At 47.6% G+C, this 24,567-nt stretch overlaps 4 protein-coding genes across 7 annotated transcripts; all 4 read right to left on the bottom strand.

Moving 5' to 3' along the window:
• Window positions 1-2,348: 2,348 nt before the first annotated feature.
• LOC117859336 (amino-acid permease BAT1 homolog) lies at window positions 2,349-10,114 on the bottom strand. Of its 3 annotated transcripts, XM_072293599.1 has the most exons (7): window positions 9,830-10,114; window positions 8,503-8,766; window positions 5,166-5,426; window positions 4,263-4,281; window positions 3,768-4,169; window positions 3,271-3,690; window positions 2,349-3,165 (listed from the first exon to the last, which is right to left on the bottom strand). In XM_072293599.1, exons 1-7 carry the CDS (start codon window positions 9,964-9,966, stop codon window positions 2,818-2,820), a joined length of 1,851 nt encoding a protein of 616 aa, XP_072149700.1. In that variant the 5' UTR covers window positions 9,967-10,114; the 3' UTR covers window positions 2,349-2,817. The 3 variants fall into 3 exon arrangements, with proteins under 3 accessions (XP_072149700.1, XP_034598468.1, XP_034598469.1); XM_034742577.2 differs by lacking the exon at window positions 5,166-5,426 and having other exon boundaries at window positions 9,830-10,109; XM_034742578.2 differs by lacking the exons at window positions 8,503-8,766; window positions 9,830-10,114 and adding an exon at window positions 5,535-8,492.
• An 835-nt stretch (window positions 10,115-10,949) lies between these two features.
• LOC117859337 (uncharacterized) lies at window positions 10,950-15,919 on the bottom strand. Of its 2 annotated transcripts, XM_034742580.2 has the most exons (8): window positions 15,345-15,919; window positions 15,057-15,108; window positions 13,980-14,070; window positions 13,579-13,698; window positions 13,397-13,475; window positions 12,692-12,778; window positions 11,528-11,590; window positions 10,950-11,439 (listed from the first exon to the last, which is right to left on the bottom strand). In XM_034742580.2, exons 3-8 carry the CDS (start codon window positions 14,030-14,032, stop codon window positions 11,362-11,364), a joined length of 480 nt encoding a protein of 159 aa, XP_034598471.1. In that variant the 5' UTR covers window positions 14,033-14,070; window positions 15,057-15,108; window positions 15,345-15,919; the 3' UTR covers window positions 10,950-11,361. The 2 variants fall into 2 exon arrangements, with proteins under 2 accessions (XP_034598471.1, XP_034598470.1); XM_034742579.2 differs by lacking the exon at window positions 15,057-15,108 and having other exon boundaries at window positions 15,345-15,915.
• A 2,261-nt stretch (window positions 15,920-18,180) lies between these two features.
• LOC117858544 (uncharacterized) lies at window positions 18,181-18,952 on the bottom strand. Its single transcript, XM_034741625.2, has one exon. The coding sequence runs from the start codon at window positions 18,892-18,894 to the stop codon at window positions 18,391-18,393; it is 504 nt and encodes a 167-aa protein (XP_034597516.1). The 5' UTR covers window positions 18,895-18,952; the 3' UTR covers window positions 18,181-18,390.
• A 3,153-nt stretch (window positions 18,953-22,105) lies between these two features.
• On the bottom strand, window positions 22,106-23,817 carry LOC117855551 (uncharacterized). The gene is made up of 5 exons (XM_034737932.2): window positions 23,380-23,817; window positions 23,137-23,236; window positions 22,940-23,019; window positions 22,788-22,844; window positions 22,106-22,682 (listed from the first exon to the last, which is right to left on the bottom strand). Exons 1-5 carry the CDS (start codon window positions 23,485-23,487, stop codon window positions 22,461-22,463), a joined length of 567 nt encoding a protein of 188 aa, XP_034593823.1. The 5' UTR covers window positions 23,488-23,817; the 3' UTR covers window positions 22,106-22,460.
• Window positions 23,818-24,567: the final 750 nt, after the last annotated feature.

Genomic DNA, 24,567 nt, shown 5'->3' with positions numbered 1-24,567 from the left:
ACCGAAATTTTCACAAGAGATAATGTTACTATTGGCAAACGATCATGGTGACTATTGGTTGACCCTTATACCTCCTGAAACTAGTCGGGTAACGGCTCGGGGGCTGTGTGCCACGTGCCCGTCAGCAGGAAAGTTTTTTCTTTTGAAGTTCAAAGCAAAGACAATGAAGATGCAGATTGAACCTCAGCCTGATTCTTCGATTCAACCTAAGACTCGGGGGCTACTCCATATGGAGTGCGATTTTCATCGCACTTCCATATATGAATTCAAGGACAGACATTTAAGACAGCATCAAATGAGGCTTGAGCACATTCTAGCCACATGGTGGTACTCGAGTCACTTAAAGACTCGACCTTGATAGAGTACTCAGTAGAGCACTAAAAACTAATCGGATGAAGCCTGTGAAGGTACTCGAGACTGCTGCATTCGACTAAAACATACTCGGAAGCTTGACGTACATACATACATCTATGGGCCTACCAGAAGATTTGGACAGAATGCGCACCGAGACGTGTCAGACATGAAGACTACGGTGCAAGGCGGCGTAGTCTACATGGAGGATAGGAACTAGTCGAGGACTCGGAAAACTACTCGTAACAGTTAGAGTAGGACTCTCTAGTCGAATCCGAATAGTATTCCTGTAAGATAACCGATCTGTAACCCTACTCCCCCGATATATAAGGGCAGGCAGGGACTCCCTCCAAACAAATTCAATCCAATATAAGGAAACGACACACAATGTAGGGTATTACGCGATCTAGCAGTCCGAACCTATCTAAATCGTGTGCCTACATACACCATCGAGTTCCTGATTTCGGCGACACCCACCAACCAAAACTCTATCCCGAATACTCCTCTAGGTAGGTTGCCGGATTTAAATACCAACAGCGGTCATATGGTCAAATACATTATCGTTTGGACAGTAGATGTACCAAATTTGACAAGTTGTTGTATTTAACGGAACAGTTAAAAGTTCTCGAACCAATATGCATTTACATGTCAAGTGGTGTGTGCAGGGGCGGACCCGCGCCTATGGCCACTAGGGCCGTGGCCCTAGTCGTGGCCCAGGAACCTCCTGTACCTCTTCTCAATTTTCGCCCAAGAAAAACAAGTCCAGTCCATCGAGTAAGGCACAGGTGCACAACCAAAAGCCCATGAGTCCCACCGATTGATCCACATTCACATGCAGTCCTCGCCTCGGTGCCGCAAGATGCAACTCACGATGGCGCCTCGGCATCGCGACCCGTCGTCTGGTGCCGCGCCGCATACTTGAGCCCTCGTCGCCCCATCAATTGATTCGTTCCTCCCTCGTCGTTTGTGGGGGCGGCGCATGCCGCCGGCCGGCAGGTTGGTGTAGGGCAGCAGCCTGCAGGCCGCGCCGTTGCGGCAGCTGCTCGTCGGCACCTCCGCGCTAATGTGCAAGCGTGCTGTGCAGGCACCTCCGCCTCTTGGAGCCTCCTTGCAGCTGCATACCTCCACTCCACCACTCTCCAGAATTTTGAGGTGTTTCACTTCTGGTCTTCCCCTAATTGTCCAGCTTTCTAATTTCTATTCAATTCATTGATTGGAATATTTATTGAAAATTGAATCTCTTGTAGTCCTATTTTGTACTAAAATTTCAGACCTGCACTTGCAATTACGACTGTAAAATAAAGAGGACTAGTACTAGGACTAGGATGGACCAAAGTCATTTGATGATCCATGCTAATTCTATTGCTGACAATGAGGCATAAAAGGATTATGAGTGCTACAAAAATCAGAGACAAAAGTGTGACACATGTAATATCCGATGATTGCTAACGAGGAAATGGATGAATTAAATGCACCAAATTTTCACTATGCATTTGCGTGTTCCATACTATTCTTAACTATTGTATTGTAGCGTCTTGAAATTTTGAACTTTTTTCCTGTGCTTTGCTATTTCTCTGTATATGATATACATGTGGTGGGTTTTGCCACTGAATTTGGCCCTAGTCTTGGCCAATTCCTGGGTGCGCCATTGGGTGTGTGTTAAGTGCAATTTACTCCATATTTTTTTAAAAAGAAACAATCGTCTTTGTTCATGTTGGATATCCAGTGAGTAACTTAGCACAAAATGATATAATTATATTTAATATTACGACACCTACTCCCTTCGTCCCACATTACTATTCGTTTTGGCTTTTCTAGTTATATGATTTTGCTATGCATCTAGACATATATGTCTAGATACATAGCAAAAGATATGTACCTAGAAAAACCAAAACAAATAGTAATTTGGAACGGAGGGGTACTAGGTACGTGCACAATAAAACATTACAAAATAATATCATAAGAAAATTAGCGGCCAAGCTCGGTTTGAAAGAGTGTGCCAAGAAAAACAAGAGACCCACTTCTAGTTACCTTATTAGAAATCGGCAATTATCCGATGAAAAAAACACATGTTGATTTTACTATAGCATAACACGTTTCATCACGAGCTAATTACGCTTTTACTCCTCCCTTCTGTCCACTGTCTTCAACAATATATAATGAGATGTTGAAATTCTGCATCCTACTTCTGATGAATTTTGCCGGTCGACAGAATTTATACTCTATCGATTGCTCGGTCTTTTGAACAAAGTAGTTAGTACAACATCTCGTTGCCTCCCAACTCTTCCCAGCCTCTCCCGTGGAAAAGCCTCCACTCGCACGCATTTCACTGGCTACAAGAACTACCCAGTAGCCACCATATAACAGCAGCATCTAGCATGTGATGTGACCATGCGAGCAGCCTCCACCATGACACGCTGAACATCCCATGGCGTCCTGCACACCGTCCCGGCTAGCTTGGTCAGTTCACCCGTCCAGGTTGGTGACGGGGCCCTTGAACCAGTGCCTTGCCCTGAGCACCCACGACGAGAGCACGAGGAAGAAGAGCCCGCCGACGGCGACGGGGGTGTAGTTGAGCGTGTCCTTGGTCACCGGGTACGTGACCGGCAGCGAGAAGAGCACGGTGATGGTGGCCACCCAGAGCACGGCGACCCAGCCGACGAGCACGCCGTAGCGGCCCAGGCTGAATGGCCCCGGCGAGAAGTGCTTGCGCGCCAGCGTCACCCGGAACAGGATCGGCAGCGCGTACGAGATGTACAGCCCGATCGTCGCGATCGACACCATCGCCTGGAACGCCACCAGGCTGCCCAGCGACTGCATATATGCATATGCGTTTCCATGAACGAATATTGATGGAGCATGTCAGCAGCTGTACATGAAGTGTCAACTGACAAAGTGAACAATCTGAAAAGAACTCACCGGCAACGCCATGCAGAGGGCGACGGAAACAGAGAGCCAGACGGCGTTGATGGGCACTTCTTGCTTGTTCACCTTGTGCCACACGGAGGAGAAGGGCATGGCGCCGTCTCTCGAGAACGCGTATGCCATTCTGGAGTTGCTCGTGACCGAGCTCATGCCGCAGAAGTAGATGGCGACGGCGACGATCCCCAGGCAGATGATCCCGCCGACGCCGTTCCCGTACCGGCTCTTGAAGGCGAGGTAGAACACCTCGGCGATGGCGTACCCTCCGGCGTCATTGTCAGGGCTCAGCAGGTAGGGTATGTCCTTCACCGCGAACGTGATGCCGAGGATGTATCCCCAGCCCACCACGATCGAGATGCCGATCGCGCTGATGATGCCGATCGGGCCGTTCTTGTCCGCGTTCTTGGTCTCCTCAGTCTGCATCACCAATCTTTGTCAACCCTGAAAGATGTGTGCAAGTGATGTTGCTTCAGGTTCTCATGTGCTGTGCTGACCATGTGCGCGGAGGCGTCGTATCCTGTGAGCGTGTACTGGCTCATGAGCAGCCCGAGGACGAAGATGTAGAAGTTGCTGCGGATGCCGGCGCCGTTGTCGGTGTTGAAGTGGGTGAAGACGAACTCGGCGCTGGCCCTCTCGGTGGCGACGGCGGGCACGGCGATCATGAGCACGAAGACTCCCAGCATGTTCCAGGCCGCAGCGAACTGGCCGAAGAAGGAGAGCACGGTGATGGGGAGGCTGTTGAGGACGGCGTGGCTGATCAGGATGGCGGCGTGGAAGGCGATCACCACGTACTTGGACGCCAGGTAGCCGCCGCCGTTCTTGCCGCCGGTGCCCAGCAGGATGATCACCTGGATCAGCTGCGCCAGGGAGTAGTCCACGCTCGTGGTCACCGCCCACTGCTCACGGAACACAACCAGGGAAGCTCAGCTCAGTTCAGAGTTTCAGGCAGAGGCTGATGATGATGAAATCGAAGAAAAACGACTGCTCACCTGTCCAACAATGTTGAACCTGAAAGTCAGACAGGCAAAAGAAAAAAACACATGTAAAGTTAGATGCTAAAAAGTTGTGCTGGAATCAAACACATCAACATCATGACGAGAACATGTTGGCTACACGGTTTTAAATTGAGATTGAACGTGACTGTGACTGACAACAGTCGCCTTTCTTTCTTGAGCTGCCCCATATCAAGTGCAGGAAACTCGTCGCTGTATTCATCGCAAAAAGTCCTCGTCTCAATTGCAGCCAGTGGTCCAGTACTGCCTGCCCTAGTAGAGGTAGCATACGGTCTCCAGCGACAACACGTAGATGGGAGTATTTAACCAAGCGAATGTGATGGAATCACTAACAACTCCCTAAATATAGTAGTACTCACTAATCCCATATACGTGGAGCTGCAGCAGCCGTTGAGTAATGTTAAAAGTTTCTGTATGATGTTCTGAAGGAAAAGAACTTTACCACACCCTCTTTTGCAGATAAAAGTTTATTCTGTCAGTGTTCTTCCATTTCCAGCTAGCAGTCAAAGCACGCGCATTGACCAATAGCCAGAGGCAGACGACGATCCCAAATCCAAATAAAACAAAGACTCTATGAAGTACAAAGCACAGTAACAGTCTCTTCCGTTCCCATTTGGTACGGTGAAATCGATAAACTAATTTCTTTCTCCGTGACAAAACTAAACAGAATAAAAAACAGAGAGATGCCAAGTTGTCGCTCACGCCGATGCGGTGGCGCGGCAGAAGGAACGGTGGGGAAGCAAGAATATTGTAAGCGCGGCCCGTTCACATGATCCTCGCTAGTCGCCGGATCCCTCAATCATTCCGGCCAGTTTCCGACGGGACAAGAAACCCGGCGACCGTTCCAAGAACAGGGATGGAGAGATGGAACGCACGTACCATCCGGTGATCCAGGAGGCGAAGGGCGCCCAGCGCTTGCCGGAGAGGCGTGCGCTCCAGTAGTAGAGTCCGCCGGAGGTGGGGAAGGAGGAGCAGATCTCGGCCATGGAGAGGCCGACGGTCATGGTGAAGGCGCCGGCGACGAACCAGCCGAAGGTCATGGTGGCCGGCCCGCCGAAGGTGAGCCCCGTGTTGTAGAGCGTCGTGATCCCCGTCACCACCGAGATGATGGAGAAGGAGAAGGCGAAGTTGGACAGCACCCTGAGAGCATGGGCACGCACGCAGCGATCGCCGCCGCCGCCGTCATGGAGAAGAACGAGCGAGAGATGGAACGGAACAACCGAGTGGAGGACGCGAGAGGGAACGTACGAGAGGTCGCGCTTGAGCTCCTGCTTGTACCCGAGCTCCCGGAGGCGCGCGAGGCCGGTGTCGTCGCCGCCGACGTTGACGGCCTTCTCGGCGGCGGCGGCGCCGTCGGCCGGGGCCTTGTTCCACGTCATGGCGCGCGCCTGCACGTTCTAGCAATCACACACACCGTGTCACCGTCGCCGTGCAGTGTGCCGCGGCAGGCTCGCGCAGGGAGATGATGAGCGCGGGGGACGGGGAGAGCCGGGAGGAGGGGGTACTTGAAGAAGGAACGGGATGGGCGGGAGGATGGAGATGGAGTCCACTCACTCCAGGGCAGGGCAGGGAGGGGAAGAAAAGAAAGAGAGGCGCGGCGGGGTGCAGAGCAGAGCAGTCAACTGGAGAGTGCGTTGGGGCCCGGGAAAATGGGCGGCAGATGCGGCCTGCGGAATGGGTTGGTTACTCATCCATGGGGAGCGACACAGATTCTGCCCAAGTGGACGATGGATCTGCCACAGTAGAAAACGAGATTCCCTGCGACCCTGCCCAAGTGCCATAGAAAAAAAAAACGAACCGTTCACCGGTTGAACCGGAAAAACTGTGAACGGTGACCAGACCGGTTCAGTTATCGGTCATGCAATTGGATCGGTGTGAACCGTTGCGAACCCAGTCGTGTCGAACCGGTGAACCGTTTTTTATGAATAAGTGAACGGTTTGACTTTTGTACACTAGTTGTGGAACTTTGGACAATTGACTATTATGTTATTTCTACGTAATCACATCTATTATGTGTCATATGTGATATGTTGCATATTACTCATATAAATCATGAGAAATAAGTATTATATTAACAAATGATGAACCACTGGTTTGACTAGTGAACTAGCAGCGTGACCAGTTCGATCTTCGATCCGGCTTTTCGTTCTATGCCAAGTGCCCCATGAAGCTATTTCACGAATAAGATATTTCGAGTCCAAATTAAAAATTAGAGTGATAGATGTCTACATGCCATTTGGTGAGTGTCCATTCCTACTCCCTCCATTTTAAATTGCAGGTCGTTTTGATAATTTTAGGTGTATAATTTTTTATGTGGAAATACAATCTAGATACATAATAATAATATCTATAAACTTAGAAAAGTCAAAATAATCTAAATTTAGAACGGATAGAGTTTTTATGAGCTTTTCCTAAGACCACAATGCTTAACTGACTTGATATGCAGTAAAACATCATGCATGCATGGCCGATATCCTTAAGTACAATATGAAAATACGTATGTGTAGCAGGTGGCACACAAGCGACATGTCGAAGCGATACGGCGTGCCATGTGGCTTGCAAGAAAGACAGATGGCCTTGTCATGCTACGAGTCAGGGTGTATGGATATCCTCGAGTACGATACGCTTTGCTGTTATACGCACAAATTAACACCGAAATATATGGCTGTCCTTTTAGCTTTTTCACGCACATGACGCATATGAGATGACACATTTATTCAGTTCGGTACATTTTCGAACAAGGTCTAGAACATTAATTCCCTGGGTGTCATTTTTCGAGTGTTGGTTAGCAGTTTTTGTTCTCTGGCACGTTTTCCATTTAGATTTTTTTCCCTAACCAAATAAGGGCTTCCTAATGCAATTTGAACACTTTTTCATAAAAAAAATCTAAAAAAAGTTCACTCTAGTCCTCTAAAGTACTGATAACCCTAACTTTGAAACTGCTTATTTAACCCCCTAACTTTCTAAACCAGTGCACTTTACATATTTTTCTCTAAATAACAGAAATGGGTTTGCTGGATTCACCCACCGGCAAGCAACACCAGAGAACCCACTAGGGTGCATCTTGAAGTAGCGCAAAGCAGAAAGATGGAGAGATGGGCATGGTAGCGGTGCCATGCACTAGGGATTCGCAAAATATGAAGTTTAGCCTGCTAAACTCATAGCAGCACAGGCACATGGAGATCTTGGAGAATTGGGCGAAGCTCACCAAGGCATCACTAAGGTGGGGTAGTCACCGCGGTGGAAGAAGGAGAGATGGCTCTAACGGGTGGTGGTGGTGATGGCGTGCTGTGAACTCAGCACGTTATGAGAACACGACACGCCATGTGAGAGTAAACCATCACATCAGCATCGAAATCATTAACACGACACTTTTGGTTTAGCGAGCAAAAGGTGTAAAGTGCACCTGTTTCAATTAGAAATAAAATAGAAGGCTTGAAAAACAGTCTTAAAGTCTAGGGGTTACTCGAATTCAGCCATAGTTTAAGGACATTTTAAGTGGAGGAGTAAACTGAACTTTTTCCAAAAAAAAAATCAATATCTATAGCAAATGAATTACACGCGGCGCACGCTCGCAGAAGACACTGGACGATCGATGATCTCTAGGCTCGTCAGGATCCATGCCTGTATGATAAACAAAATGAAGAAGCACATTGATCGCCATATTCCTGCTACCTGCGCTTGTTTCTCTTTACAGGTGGAGTCAAAATCGTGCGCACCGGTTCTTCCATGTGCTGATTGGTGTGCGTGCGAGACGATATGGATTCTTTATATGAGCTTTTACATGGTTCGGGATTCGGTTTCAGCCCGCGCGCTTCACATGCGCATCCGGCATCCCTAGCCTCTTTGATTGGGATACGGCGATCGAGCTATCACTCCTACAGCGACGTGATCTTTGCTACTTGAGCTGCTGCCGACTGCTGACGCCGACGTTCCCCCGTTTTTCCTCGATGAGACTTTGCCAAAAATCTGATAGCGTCTCAGGAAAAATCTCATCTCCCCGTGCATATATAATTAGTGGATACTTAGCCGTTCCCGTGCCGTGCTATCGAATTGCCAAGCTATGACTTCCTGTCCTATCTATTCTTTTGAAAAGCTTGACTAGCCTATCTATTTTTTTGCAAGCAATCGTATACGCTACGTATCTTCCAAATATGTTTGCACACATGGCATCCTTAGGAGTTGTAAGCAAGTAGAGAATTGGTAGCAGAGTTACCAGCCGGTGAGCCAGGCGGCGAAGGGCCCCCACCGCCGGCGGGCGCAGAGCTTGGCGCTCCAGAAGTAGAGGCCGCCGGAGGTGGGGTAGGCGGAGCAGATCTCGGCCATGGCGAGCCCCACGGCGAGGGTGAAGGCGCCGGCGATGGGCCACCCGTACACCATGGTCGCCGGCCCGCCGAACTGGAGGCCCGTCCCGAACAGCGTCGTCACGCCTGTCACCACCGACACGATCGAGAACGTCACCGCGAAGTTGGACACCACCCTGCGACAGCGCAAGCGCGAAAAAACCAATGGAAAGGTTAGTTTGGGCCAAAATGCTTTCGGTTTTTATTTTAGGCCCAGTGCTAAATTGGGCCTGCTTCTTTGAGCTTCAGGGTTCTGGGCCTTTTTGTGTTTCGTACTAAACATTGCTTATAAGCAATAAGCAATAAGAAATAAGAAAGGAAGTGCTTTCTGAATTCTGAAAAAAGAAAAGAAACGAAGGAAACAAAAGGAAGACTTAATTACTCTACAAGCTACAAGTACAAATACACGCGGGGCTGCATGACAAGCACTGCTACCAAAACAATCTCTGATCTGTTTTTCTGAGCAGTAACCTGATGTATGCTGCTGCTGTTGATGCTGAGGGATCGACCTCGGGCAACCACATTTTGCTGTTAAGTGTGAGGTGCGGCGATCGAACACGTAAGGGGTAAGGCCTGCTCCCTCCTTACCTAAATAACTGCCATTTTCACTTTCTGAGGAACAACTTTCACTAAATATATATAAAATATTAATATTTATGATATAAAATTAATATCGTTAAACAGATATTTGAATCTAATTTTTTAATAAATTTATTTGAAGATACAAATGGTGCACGTATTTTCTACAAATCTAGTCAAACCTGTGGCACGGAAACCAAAAGCGATAGTCATTCGGGGACGGAGGGATCCGACGATTACTATTACTATTGTTGTTGTTGTTATTGTTGTTGTTGTTATTGTTGTTGTTATTATTATTATTTCGCTTGGTTTGCATCGCTCAAACACGTGGTTTGCATCGGACAAACCAGAAGGTTCACTAAACCCACAAGCAAGAGATTTCCCCGTCAACAAAAAGAAGAACGCAACTACACACTAGTAGTAGCAAGCAAGCTCACCGGCCGCGTCAAAAATCACACAAAGATCCGGCAAAGAACTAGTTGGGCTAAACAATTTCTTCTGGGATATAGAGTACTAGTAAAAAAAAGAAACAAACAAGAAGAGAGAATTGGGTTGAAAGAAGGATCGATCTGTAGCCGGCCCGAACAAGAGGCGAGAGCAGAGGAGGCAGAAGAGACTCACGAGAGGCCGCGCCTGAGCTGCGGCTTGTAGCCGAGCAGCCTCAGCTTGACGTCGTCGCCTTCGCCAGCGGCGCCGCGGATCGCCGCCGCCCCGTCGTCGCCGGCGAGCGGGCTGTAACCGTGCTGGGCTTCTTCCATCCTCTCCGCTCCGCTTGCTGCTTCCTGAGCTGGGAACTGAGACTGGGCGTGGCAGACAGCGAGATATTTGTCCCTGTGGTCCGCAGCTGCAACTGCGAAGGCCCGAGCCCCACTCTAATTTGTATAGCACTCTCTTCCTGAGAGGCAGGACTTGGACTTGGATCATTCGAGTAGTAGCAAGCAAGACGATGCGGGGACGGGTGAGATTCCCCGGCTCCTGTCGCTGCACGTGGGCCCCGATACGAATCCCGTGCCATTATCGTGTCGCACTCGCACCTAACGGTCCACCACCCCCACTCGCTCCCCAGAAATAATGCAAGATCTGGCCGATTCCTGCGCTCCACAAGCACGTGGCAAAAAAGTTTCTGCGGAATCTCAAGAGAAACCTTACTTTCCGGCGCAGCTGCGAAGGAAAGCACAAGCACCGTCCCGTTTGGTGGTTGTGGTTCAGCATTCCTGCTACAGTCTACAGAATGGACCAGTTGATGTCATTCCATCCCCCCACGAGCCAATTCCTTGCTGCTCCAGCTTCCATAATCAGCCCATGTGGCTGCCACAGAGACGACGACGACGAACGTAGTGTCAGCTTTTTTTCCTTTTTTTTTATAAGGAACATAGTGTCAGCTTAGCCTGGCAAATCTGCATCTCCTGCTACGAATATCCTGCCTGGATGATATGCAGTTTGTTTATCGACAATTGTCAATAGTTCATAACGAAACTTCATGCACGAGCTAGGTGAGACCCGGACAGTCCCTCTGTACAGCAGATGAGAATAATCGCACTAAAAGAAATCAAAGGAATACGTAGAGATCTTCAGCACTCTGCTACTTCGGCATCAAATCGCAGAGCAGAAGACTGCACTGCAAAGTCCCAAGTGAACCAAACACCAGCCAACGAATGGCACATCTGACCTGTGGCACGTGACAAGCTCTAGCCACCATCCAAACAGGCCATCACCTTGCTAAAATAAAGTAATCAGGATATGATTGAATAAAGTATTTTCTAGGAAGGAATCCCAATCGGATCCGTATACAGCAACTTGTCTTTTCGATAGTTTTGCCCAGGTACTTTGCCCTTTAAAAACTGCTAGCTCAAGCTATACATCAACAGAAATCAAGATACCATCGAATTTCTATAGTGCAACATGCCATAGCAGAACACCCACATCGGAAAAAGAGGTGCGATACCCATTCCTGGTTGTCGTCGGGGAAATGTTCAATTCACCGAATTCAATGGTCGATAGGTCAGTGCACATTTGGTATGGCAGTGCTAAGCTATTGGCATGGACTGTACCCCATATACATGAGTACATGACAAGTATTCCTTGGACTAGGCAGGACACCAGTAGAGTCTAATGGTTTAACTCCAAACAACAAATGCCTCCATGTTAACTCCCTAGTTTGTTTCAGAGTACTTGAAACCATGCTTCTTGAAATATTCTCGAAATCCATACACGCTCTGATCATAGTTGAACTGCATGAGACAATCAATCATCAGCTCACCAAAAAAATATTTGAATTCAATTATTAAACTGACAGGTACCAGCTCAAGAATTACTTACAGGTAGCACTTTTACAGAATACTTAGTGATGTTAGGATCCACGCTCTTTCCGTGGCCTGCAGCCTGGTAAAGTACAGAAAAAGTCATTACCAAGACAAAAGAAAGGAAAACATATGCCACCCAAATTATGGTTGCAAAAGAAAACTATCAGCAGCTCCCCAACCAATTAATACACAATGCCTGAGAATGAAACAACAGTTTACTGTTGTACACAGCTGATCAAGTAATTGTTAAGGCTTCTAAATGACACGCAGCTCTCCTGCGTTGTTCGAGAAAAAAATTGCTAAGGCTTCTGATACCATTTAGAATCAACAGACTAACAGTAAATGCAGAAAGCATAAGGATTGTTTCTCAAAATGAAAACAGTATGCCCCTGAATTATGTTCTGAAGTTCCAAACTTCACAAAGTGGTTTGTCATAGAGGGCATATATCTACTGGAACTTGGTTTATATTTACAATATCAGACAATTTTTTCTTGAACTTTTTATCAAACAAGAGCATGAGAATTATGGTTCAAAAGAAAACTATCAGCAGCTCTACAACAAATTAAATACACAATACCTGAGAATGAACAACAGTTTAGTGTTGTACACAGCTGATCAAGTATACCATTTAAAATAAATAAACTAACAGTAACTGTAGGAAGCATAGGGATTGTTTCTCAAAATGAAAACAGTGTACCCGTGAATTAGGTTCTGAAATTCCAGACTTCATGAAGTAGTTTGAATCATAGAGGGCATCTATCTAGTGGAACTTGGTTTATATTAACAATATCGGAAATTTTTTTCTTGAACTTGTTATCTAACAAGAGCAGAAGACCTCCAGCTCGTTGAACTTTAACAAATAGTTTCTTTCTCTGGGATCATCCTAGGAATATATTAAATTATTAATTATAGTTTCAGCTTATCATCATCTAGCCACGAATACTAATGAAATTATAAAGAACATAACAAGACCACTGACAAAAAATGCTCATAAAAGAATGATAGTAACTTAACAGGCACTAAGGTAACAATCAAATTGCTTTTTGATCAACTATTGGACAGAAACAAATAAAAGAAGTGTGAAATGATAACCAGAGCAGGAATTGAAATTGCAATGAAGAACCAAAACGAAGAAACTGAAACATTTGAACCTATGTACATGAAGTAAATAATTATAACCTGTTCTGGGTTGTAAAATACTTCAACAAATGGATATTCATTCTTTTGCCTTGTAAGGCAGAACCCTGGATACTTTGGGCACTCGACCTGACAGCAGAGAAGAAGAATGTTCAATGCCTACTTTGGAGACAAGTGCAATTTGTAATGTGACCAAAAGTGTCCAATGCATATATGGAGGAAACCAAAAGTTGATATAGACTGGTTTGATAAGCAAAGCAGCCTTATGAAAAATATAATTACTCACACATTTCTAGCTTAATCGAGCATATTTTTGTGAATCATAATACTGAAGTACCAAAAAGAATTAAGCTATCTGCACACGCAAGCTTTCCATTGAGCTGCTTGTCTAAAGAGAAATATGCAAACATAGGCAGTGTTGAACTTCCACAAGTGAAGCTGAATAGAACAATTGAAATCATTGATAAATGAGATAAGATCAGATTAAGTTACTCAGTAAAATTTGAATGAGACAATCACAACAGTGTACGATTTTATCATCAGATAAATAATGGTTTTAATTCATCAACAAAAAAATTGAAGTTTATGCATAATAAGCTAAAACATTTACAAGGTTAATTTAGGCACTAAGTAGTTATTGAAGTGCCATAAGTTCACAGCCTTGTCCAGATAGTTCAGAAATTATAAGTGATCTGACAAGACTGTAAATGGAAATTTTCGTGCAAATATAAATCAAGAGTAGCTTACTCTGACAAACTTGATATGCGGATAAAATGTGGCAGCAGCCTCTTCCAGTACTTTATCAAGATGCTGTGTATAAGTACACCTAAAAAGGTAATATTCAGGATTGAAGTGAGTGGAAACTGTATATATGATGATTTGACATTCTAGTTGGTGTTTCTGAACAAAATACAGCAGAGTTAGTATACTTAATAGTAAAGGCAACAACGACAGGCCTTCCTTCATGCAATAGCTGCACAAACTGACGCTCAGATGTGAATGGTATAATTCTTGATGGCCCTAGGTCCTTGGGATATCCAGTGTAGAACCTGTAATTTTCAGGATTAGGATAACATTAAGACATAGCATGACATGATAAAATAAAACTATACTAGTGCGAGCACGTTCACATTATAGCAGAGAACATTAACTAGAAGTTTGACTATTGGTAATGTATTCTACTACAATCCATTAATGGTCTGTTATACCTAATTAATTGTCATAACGACAGTATGGTAAATCTATAAACCAGTGTGAGCTGCATGTTCTGCTCAAAAATACAAACGAATAATGGACTGGAACACATAACGGCAGTGCATGGTGCTCTTACTTGCATGTCGACCGAAGTTGGGAAACCATCCTATCAAGAAAAGACTCACTCATTGTCTCTGAGGCAAATGCAGTTCAGATGCAACTTTGTCCTATGGTAATGAACGAATTACATCAATAATTAACAAAAACAACGAACTGACAGAATCTTGCATGACTATGTAATCATGTTGAAGAATCCCTAGGTAATAACAACAAACTGCAGAGAACAGGAACAGGAAGATTATTACTAGTTCACAGCAAGCATACAGGAAGAATAGTAGTTCACAGAAATATTAGGTAACAGAACTTACAAAAGAAATCCAACTAGTCAATGCAAGTGAATCAGAAGTACCTACATTTTTCTATGATTGTATTGATGACTGCAGCAAGTATTAATTCAGCACTGTTTACTTATAATTAGCAATGCCCAAAAACAACATTCAGATCCAAGGTTGATAGATTTTTCAATGATACAGTAGTAACGAACAGCACAAAATAATCTGAAACTGCCACTTCATGGTATATCCAAGGTTTCTAACAAAATGAGCCTAAATAAATTCAGCTCAAGGAAATTTGCTCTTGAAATTCATGAACAGTTGGTGGTTCCTGAAATAAGAAGTCACTAACGTATAAGCAGCCTTCTTGATACAATTGACCAAGGGTACCGGTAAACAGGGAAGATGAAATACTTGAAAGAACCAAATAGTAACACTAAGATCATTTGCTTCAGTTTACTTGTCTACGACATCAGAGAAAAGCCAAAAACAAAGATGCCATATGAGTACAATCGTGCCAATCATATCAATACAAACTATGCATTTGATATCTGAACTACCTCCAAGGCTTTCAACATCTCCTACTAGGTAGTAGGTACCTCTATTGAAGCTGTGTGCAGATATCTAGGATAACCCACTTAGGATAACTGAAAACGGAACAAGAGCGAAGCGTGCAGCTACATTTCTACAACGTACAACCCATGCAAGAAGCTTAAATTAAGGCTGAGGCATCCTAAGCAACGAGTTAAAACCATCAGTTCATGAAGAAAAGAACACATAGCCCCCAATCGCATTAGCTAAACCAGAGAAAAAGGCCATACATCAGGTGAGGACTCCAATCATACAGCCAAACATCTAACCACCCAATCTATGCTGCAAACACACGATTATCAAAGAAAACAATTTCAGTCCACAATAAATTTTCACTCCACTACTGGGATTTAATAGACAAGAAACCCCAATCTCAGCGGCATAGACATGAAACAGCGGATGTTTGAACTCAGGGAAACCCAAAGGGCTCCAAGGAGCTCAAGAACCCGCAGGGCAAGGCCACCGTACACAGAAATGATTCCAGCTTTGGGACAGAACGGGGCCGGGAATAAGCTCACCTGAGAGGATCCTTGAAACCGCGGTTCTTGTCGGCCTGGTCTCCTCTTCCCACCCCCCACGGAAAGATTTATACGACGAACACCACGAGGTGGGTTAGAGCAAAAAGATTGGCCAAAAAAATCAAGATGCTCGTTCACCTAAATCCGCTCCCCCACTAGCGCAAGGCAGGAGACCGGATCTAAATACACGCAGGCCCCTAGAGCCGACCGCCCCCTCGGAAACGGAACGCGCTAGCGGGAGCTGCAGCTCGCGAACCAACAAATGCGACGGTGGATTCGGGGCTTGTGCACCAGGCGGATTGGGGGATTGGAATGGCGGGGGGTAGGTGCCAGGTCGGGGATGGGGTGGAGAGGGATTTATGACGCGATGTGGACGGAGACCGGCAGCTTCGGAGTCACAGCTCGCAACAAGGCGAGGGTTGTGGCTGCGGCGAGGGTTGTGGCCGCCGGAGGGAGGGAGGGATGGCGGCGGCGGCGGGACCGCCGGAGGGATGGAGTCGTGGCTGTTGGAGAGCTCCTTCGCTTGCGGCCTGGCGCAGTGGCGACTCTCACGAGAGTACGAGACGGCCTGCTAAGGAACGCCTAACGGGTTGTAACCCACGGGCTGAAAGGGCCTTTGGACCCAAAACAATACAGCACACTCCAAATATCCTCCAAACTGGTTGTCGTAAAATCCAAGTCGAACCAAACCATCTGATGGGCCAGTTAAATAAAAACCTACCCATTACAACCAATAAAACCAATCCGATTATCAGGGCTATCCACATGGCATGATGTCACTGGAGCGAGCTCCCCGCCCGGACGCTTGTGCACCGAGCGGCCGCCTTCCGTGGCTGCTGCAGCGGCGACCGCCTCACCTCCGACGTGCTCCGCCGCAGCAGGAGGGCCTCCGCCACGCAGATGTTGAGCATCACGCCCCTCCCACCACCGTCGCGGCACCTCGACCCTGCCGGCGACGCCTCTCGGAGCAGCTTCGTCGGCGGCGACGACGACGGCACCACCTCCGGCTCCGCTCCCGCCGGCGACGCGACCGCTCTCAAGATCTTTAGCGGCCGCGACAGCAGGGAGTTGACGTACGCGTCGACGATCCGGTGCAGCAGCCGCAGCGGCGACGGCCACCGCGCGTCGGCGCGGCGGCTCCGGAGCCGGCCGAACCTCCACGCCGACGACGTCGAGGCGAGGACCGCACGGCGACCGAGCCTGACCCCTCGCCCGGCCGGCCGCCCCGACGCCGGAAGCCGCTGGTAGCAGCTCCGGCGGCGGCTCATCCAGCAGGACCGGACGCCCCTGCACACCCGGGAACCGATCGACCCCTCCATGTTTGTTTGCAACGAAATTCTCCGACCACGAAACTGATGAGCAACAACAACTCCAAAAGAAGTTTCTCTCCGTGGGGCGTGGGGATTAAAGTTTGTTTGCTTTTAACAAGATGATGGCATATGGCTCGTCTCGACGGCCAGTTCCTGGGGCATTTTTGTAGTGTGTGGGTGTGTGTGACGTGTGGTGTGTGGCGCATTTGACCGTCTAGAATAATGACGTTGAACTCGTAGACGGAATTCTGTGTGTCGAGTGCACTAACCAGCCTAGCTGCTCCTCGGTCCAGTCGTGAAGTGTGCAGGGCTTGACCTGACCCGGTTGCCGTTTGCCTGCCGGGGCAGGTTGGTAAGAGGGTAAGACCAAGGCTGAGGCCAGGCCACTGAGACCTCGTTTTCTTCCACTGACTTATTTTTAACACTCGTCACATCGAATATTTAGATACTAATTAGGAGTATTAAACGTAGACTATTTACAAAACCCATTACATAAGACGAATCTAAACGGCGAGACGAATCTATTAAGCCTAATTAGTCCATGATTTGATAATGTGTTACTACAGTAAACATTTGCTAATGATGGATTAATTAGGTGTAATTAGGCTTAATAGATTCGTCTCGCCGTTTAGATTCGTCTTATGTAATGGGTTTTGTAAATAGTCTACGTTTAATACTCCTAATTAGTATCTAAACATTCGATGTGACACATGCTAAAAATAAATCAGTGGAAGAAAACGCTCCCTAAACCCTGATGAGTCTGATGACACACTGACACCGTACCATCGTTGAGTTGACTTGATAGCAAGGAGACAGAACGAGATGGCCGGCTTTTTCAATCACGCACAACGGCAGGGTTGTTAATTTCACCGTGGCCACATTACACTGCCCTGGTCCTGTTCGGAACCGCCGTCGGAGAAGCGCTTCCCAGATAACCTGTATAAATATTAAAATAGCGCTTATTTAAGAAGCAGCTTCCGCGTTTCGAAGGTGGTGGGGAGAAGCACGTCAAAAAAAACTGAAAAAAAAGTACGTTGTTAGACTTCTAGTTTCAGCTTATTTTGATCATAAGCTGAATTTAAATTGTTCCAAACAAGGTCTCCACAAGAGAAGCGGTGCGCGTCCGCTTGGGGCAGTTGATGAAGTGTGTGACGGTGAGATAGATAGACTTGGTCGCTGTGTCGCTGGTCAGTTCAGGTACCCTACCCGGCTACCCCTAAAACTGCCGTGTTAGCCCCAACACGACCCTTAATTGTATGGTCCTGGCGCTGAAACTCCACCCAAGTTTGGAGCTGAAACCTGACACCCTGATCCACTTCCAACTCATGCATCTTGCTTGTCTCATACTCCTTTCTTTTACACAACGAGCAGAGCAAGAGACGTCTTCCTTTCTTTGTTCAGCATGAGTCGACTCTCAAATATGAATCAAATCACCACCCTCACCGATCATTTGAGAAGCCCTAAGTATACAGGTATACAGACCATGCATGGCATCTATGCTCGACAAAAGTCAAGTCTTAGCTATATGATTTTTGAAAGTCGAATTAAAATATTCAAAAGATACTGATATTCAAAGTTTACACACGTTATAAACTGCACACAAAGCCAACACTAAACCCAGTAGGCACTGACTGGCTTTGCCCAACTGCCACGCTCTAGCGGCGGCGAAGCAAGGGACATGGCCGCATGGGTTCGTATAATAACCGTACCGCACGACATGCGCGACTAGTGGTATATCAAGCAGCGAGCACGAGCAGAGACAGCGCCGCGACGGCGACGAGCAAGCGGGAGCGCCCGTGGCCGCCGTGACGCCGGGCCGCGCCGGACTTGGACGCCTTGCCCTCCCGCGGGTACATCTCCCCCGCCGGCGGCCCGTACGTCGCGGGGTAGCCTCCCTGCCACGGGTACCCGTACGGCATCGGCGGGTAGTAGTAGTACCCACCGGGCGCCGGCTCGTGCTCCGTCGGCGGGTAGTACGCCGGGAGCGCCGGTGGCGGGGGTGACGGCGATGGCGGCGGCGGCGAGGGGACCGGCTCCGGCGGCGGGTGGTGGTGGGACGGCACCTCCGGCGGGAGCGGGTGCGGGTCCAGGTCGCAGACGCACATGAAGCACTTGCAGTCCTCGTCCATCGGGATGCCTAGCGCCGCCGGGGAGTACACCGACACGGCGGCCATGGCGACCAGGACCGTGATGGTCTGGAGCGGCAGCATCGGACGGTTTCGGCCGCCTCCGCCTTGCATTCTCGTAGTTCTTGTTCTCGGTGGTTCAGTGATCACTGCGCGGTGAAATCCATGGCCGTATATAGCTGGGAAGCCGGATTGCTGGTGCATCTGCATCGCCTAGTTTTTTGTGTTGCTGGTGGAACGACCGCTCGTTTCTGGGGGTTGCCGGTGGTTGCGTGCTGTGCTGATCGCAACCCAACCAAATAAACACGGAATATACTTCACTTTGAGATGGTGGATGGTGCTTAAGTTTAATCATTTCAGTTGACTCACCTTTCTCAGTTTCTCTAGCTCGATGGGTTACTGACCAAATGCAGAGACAGAGCTACTTCGAATTTCTATTAAAAGCCAAGCATAAAGTCGCTGGTAGCGAAGATGAGTTCAAAAATAGTAATAGCATGCTAGTGATTGGCACTAGTAGTTTAGAAAACAAATATCAAAAATACATTTTCAGTACAAAAATAGAATCATATTAAGATTATTTTCAAGAAAAATAGAATCATATTAAAACTGGTAGTAGGAATATCATCCAAGTGTAGCATACCAATCATTGGTCCAGAGTTCCAATACACGCACATCTTCATCACGCCTTTCAAATGTAAAAATTGCCTCATCAAGCAAACCCACAAGCTATACAAAGGCAGCAAAACTTCCTGATCTTTCGCCATATGTCCAGCGTTGATGCTTGGATGGGAGGCAATGCCTACCTCGACAGACGAGTGGCGCGAGATTCTACCCCTTCAATCCCAAAATTGAAGAATAAGATGTTTAACGCCTTTAATAACGTTCCTATAATATAACGCATTGGCATCAGTACATTATTTGGATTGATACTAACTAGTATAACATGGGCAGCCTCTTTTTTATTCGAGGCTGAGTTCATTAGTAAAGCCTTTCGTTGCCAACTGGAAGGATGGCGCGCCGCGGTGGGCATCTGGGGTTACAAATGGAACATTTGCTCATGCACTGCTGCCTCGTTGCGAAACATAGTTCTTCCGGCTTTTGGTTCACACAGCAATAGCAGTTGTCCCCACCACAATCCCTCAAGATACACAACACTAGTACGATCCTGTTATCATCTAGTGTTCTCGAGTCAACCGACCACAGTCCCTCGGGTAGCTGAAGATGACTTGCTGCAATAACTTTTTTTTGGAAACCATCTGCCCCGTACAATCTTAAAAACTCTGAATCAAGGCCACAAGATGCTAATCCAATGGATAGGGTTAGAGATGGAGTTATTTTGCAATTTAGCGCCAGCCGGCCAGCAGAATTTTTGCGAACCCCCTGCCCCTTGAATCCGTTTCCCCCCACCCCTTCCATCGCGATAAGCCGCCGCCACCTCTTCCATCACGGTTCGACGCCGCCCATGGCCCTCCGCCGGCCTGGTGAGGGCGCCACCGCCCTTTCATATTCTACGACAACTAAGATGTATATGGTTGTAGACTTGTAGAGTAGGATAAAATTGACCTCAAACTCTAGGCTTGTGTTTTATGGCTTTGTAGACTGCGAGTTAGATATATACACAAGAGAAAAAAACATATCGGTAGTTCTTATTAACACATGCAATATAATTTAGATTTCTTTAGATGTAAATATGGTGATACACATATGTAGAAATATCTTAGAGAATCTCTCTTCCTTAATTTCCATAAATTTTCAAATCATGTGAGATCCCATAATAAAATTTGCAATACAATTGTGGTTGTTTTGATATGATCGGCCCAGTGTTGTGGGGACACTTTATCCCTATGTGGGCCTTTAGGTACAGCTCAAGATTGAGGCCCTTTTTTTTGAGCTAAGGCGAATTACTGTAGCATCACTATTTACGATGTTTCTACTATAGCGAGAAGTTGTTGCGGAACCCAAGGGAAAAATAAACTACCGAAGGAGATAGAGAGGTAGCTCCTTCAGCTCCGGCTCCCACACGCTACACAATCTACAATAATGCTACAACGTGGGAGTTGGAGCTGGAGCCACGCCAAGGGAGCTCTGAGCTAGAAGTTAGGAGGATCCTCTTCAGTATCCACTTCCCCATATAATCAGGTGAGCATAGTTATTAGAACCGAATCGGATCAAACATTGAACCGCCCCTCTGTTCTCGGTTTGATTGGTCCGAAGATTTGTACACCGGTTTAGATCGATTAATAGGTCTATGTTTGAACCTTGTTCCCTGTCTACTAATTGCCCTCCGGTCTTTTAACTAGACCGGACCGAATCTAGCTCTGGCTCAGTTTTTTCTTTGGTTATAACTATGAACGGGGTTACAAGTTAGTCGGACCTAATTCCTCTATTAACTATGAAGAGGAGTTCTCAAGTTATAATCTGTAAAAATCGTTTTTATAAAAAAAATAGAGAGGCATGTTCCAATCTTTCATCAATAATGTTTTAGAAGACATTGCTGGTCACAATTTTAATTAAAATTTAGCATTGTTGATGACATGATGTTCCGTTGAGGTTCAAGTACAAAGAGCTCGATTGGTTAGCTACCAAAACTTGAGTATGTCAAAATTTTAGCATACCCCACCATTTGGTTTGCTACCAAATGTTGCCAATGTCTCACATAAGGTTTTAAATCTCCAGCTATCGCTATAGCCGGCTATAGCTGTTTGAGGCTGATCAAACTATTTGTGTTTATATACAACTTAGAGACTATAGCCCGCTATAGCCTCATTTAACTCCGCTATAGCTGTTTTAGAGGTCATCCGCTAAATAACTTTAGCCAACCTTGGTCTCACATCTGACTTACCAAAATGTTGGCAAGTTTTTTTTCCAGCTTTTGGCTTGCCAATTTTTTGGTAGGCAACCAATACTTAAAATGAACACTTTGACTCCCTGGACTTCAACACCAAACAATATTATTGCTAAAAGGTCATTTGAAAGCTGCTTTGCTAGGCTAGGCAAGAACGCGCGCTCGCTTCTGCTGCAGCCGCACAACACAGCTACTGCAACTTGCAGCTCATGCAGTTTCAGCTAAAAATAATTACGCAATCTTATATTGAGAGAGAAAAAATTGCACAGCAATTCCCCCGCACGTTGGGAGCGGGAACGGTTGCAACAGCAGCCGCAGCCGTGCAGTCAGCTGTTCGGGCTCGTTTGCTGTTCTTGCCGGTTGTATCGGGGCTTGCGCAAGCGATCGAGTGTGTACATCGCCGCGCCTTTTTTTTCTTTTAAAAAACAAGTCATCACGCCTTCCAAATGTACCAAGGCACCTAGCAACACACATACAAGCTACACAAAAGGCAACATCAATTCTTGATCTTTCGCCATATGTACAGCGTTGATGCTTGCGAGGAAACACCTACCCCAACAGAAAACGCAAACAAAGATCCTTTTATTAGTTGGCACGAGTGGCAAGGCTCTACCCCTCTTGTCCTAAAATCTTTCCACCCCCTCCCCAAAAAAAGGAAGCAATGGACAATCGGGTCACTTATTGGCCTCTGCGTCGACCATTCCAGGAGCTGCACTGCACATCCCAATTGATTTGTCCTTGCACGAGTGCAAAAGCTGATGCTCTTTTTCCTGATCTCTGAACGTGTGTCCAGCCGGCAGGCGGGTGCAGATTCAGCTCTCGAGCGGTCAAGCCGTCACCGAGAGAAAGCCGTCCGGCTGAAGCACGCCGAGTCGCCGATCCCCTGGGGATGCATGCGCGCGGAAGGGCTGCTCTGCTCCGCGCCGCTCGGCTCGGCGAACAACTGCGACGCGCCGCCGGTGAAGAAGGCGGTGGGCTCGGGTTGATGAGGGGCGGCGAAATCCTGGATCATCCCGTCCAGCATGGATTGGAGCTCACCCAGGCTGTACACGGGCTCCTGCACGAGCGGAAAAAGAATGATTCATTCATTCGATGCTGCAGGAATGTTGGCAGCTTGGCCGATTAATGCGAGGTGCAATGGCATGAGTACGAGGTAGCTTACCTCCCTCCCCACGGTGGCCATGAGCGAGATCATCTCCTGAAGGAAGTCATGGAAACCCTGGAACACACGGAGCACATGGTCAGATTAACCTGCAGGGCAGGTGCAGAAGCAGGGGAAGAAAGAGCAATGGCAATTGGGCGGATCTTGCTCACCTCCACGTCCTCCTGGTCGTCGTCGAGCGGGTGGTACATCCCGGCGTCGTAGAGCGCCCTCCTCTTCTCGTCCGACAGCACTGCAGACGCGACACAGCCGAAAAAGGTGTTCATGTTAGCAACAGCGTCCAATGCATCGCGACCAGAGACTGAGGCATGGTGAACCATGAAGGAAGAGATGGATTCGAATGGTTTACCTTGGTAGGCCTCGTGTATCTGCTGGAACATGGCCTTGGCCTCCTCCGCGCGCGCCGGGTCCGCCGCGCGGCCGCTGGCGATCTTGTCCGGGTGCCACCTCTGCATGCATCGCCGGCAGAAACCAAGCAAGTCATGCTCTGTTTCTTTTCTTGTCAAGCTCGCCGGTGCAAACAAAACCAAACCAGAGCGATCCGATCCGATCCGGAAGGAACCCGATCGACCGGAGGAGCAGTTGTACTCACCATGGCCAGGCGGTGGTAGGCGCTTCGTATCTCGGTGGCGGAGGCGCCCGGGTGGACGCCGAGCACGGCGTAGTACGACGACGACCTCGCCTGCGACGACGACTGCATCCTCCTCCCCTGCGCCCCGCTGATCGCCTTGGGGCGCCAACCCAACTAGTTTATGGTAGCCAAACAACACTAGCCTACCAAAATCTCTGGGCACTTCGACCTCCTTCCTTCAGCTTCTCCCCGAGCGCTGGTGCTAGCTAGAGGATCACCCGTACGGCAGGTACCCGGGGTGGGACGGTGGTGAGGTGATGGCGACGAACGAGGGAAAGCGGCGGAGGCGGCCAGGCTGTATATATAACGGGGGATCGGGGAGGCGGGTGGCACGGAAAATATCTCGGGACTCGGGCGAAGATGATTGATGGGAACAGCGGGGAAGAAAGGAGGAGAGGATAGACGAAGCCTTGCGAAGCGCGGGAAGTGAAGGAGGGGGGAAGGCAGGCGCAGAGAGAGAGAGAAGGAAAATATCTGGCGTCTTGAACGTTCTGGAGCGGCCGGAAAAAGCCCAGCCTGCCGCGTCGTCCGCTTTTCTGCGGGCGGGCCGAGATATTTTGGGCGGTCCACGGTTGTGTGGTTCCTGTGGCCTGTGGGCGCGTGCGTGGGCTTGGAATCTCCTCCAGCGAGTCCAAGATCGGGAATCCTATTCATCTCCCGAACGAAATTTTCTAAAATCTATCGGAACCTATTCATCTTCCGAACGAAATTTTTTAAAATCTATCTTCCGATGTTTGAGATTCTTGCCCACACCTACCTGCCCATGCCTGTGCCGCCGTCGGACCGCCACGCGCCGCGGCCTGCCACAGCCACTCGCCAGCGCCGGAAGCCATTTTTTTTTTAAAATTTTGATTTTCAACTTTTTTAAAAAAAATTTCCAACATTTTTCCTGATCAAACAATTCATGAAAATGTTGGAACAACTTTTTTATAAGATTAGAAGATCCAATTATTTTTTGTTAGATTCAACATTTTTAAAGAAATGCTGGTTCAACATTTTTATCCAGCATTTTTTTCAACATTTTTATCCAACATTTTTTAGTTAAAATATTGATGGACCATCATTCTAGATACGATCCGGACTTTGATGGGTGTTATAGTTGAACTCCTTAACCATCTTCCACGATCTTCCACGAGGCATACAGGAGCC

Source organism: Setaria viridis, chromosome 5 (assembly GCF_005286985.2).
Source record: "Setaria viridis chromosome 5, Setaria_viridis_v4.0, whole genome shotgun sequence".
NCBI classification, from domain to species: Eukaryota; Viridiplantae; Streptophyta; class Magnoliopsida; order Poales; family Poaceae; genus Setaria; species Setaria viridis.
The sequence above is the reverse complement of the archived record's forward strand: the minus strand, read 5'-3'. Positions and strand labels throughout refer to the sequence as shown.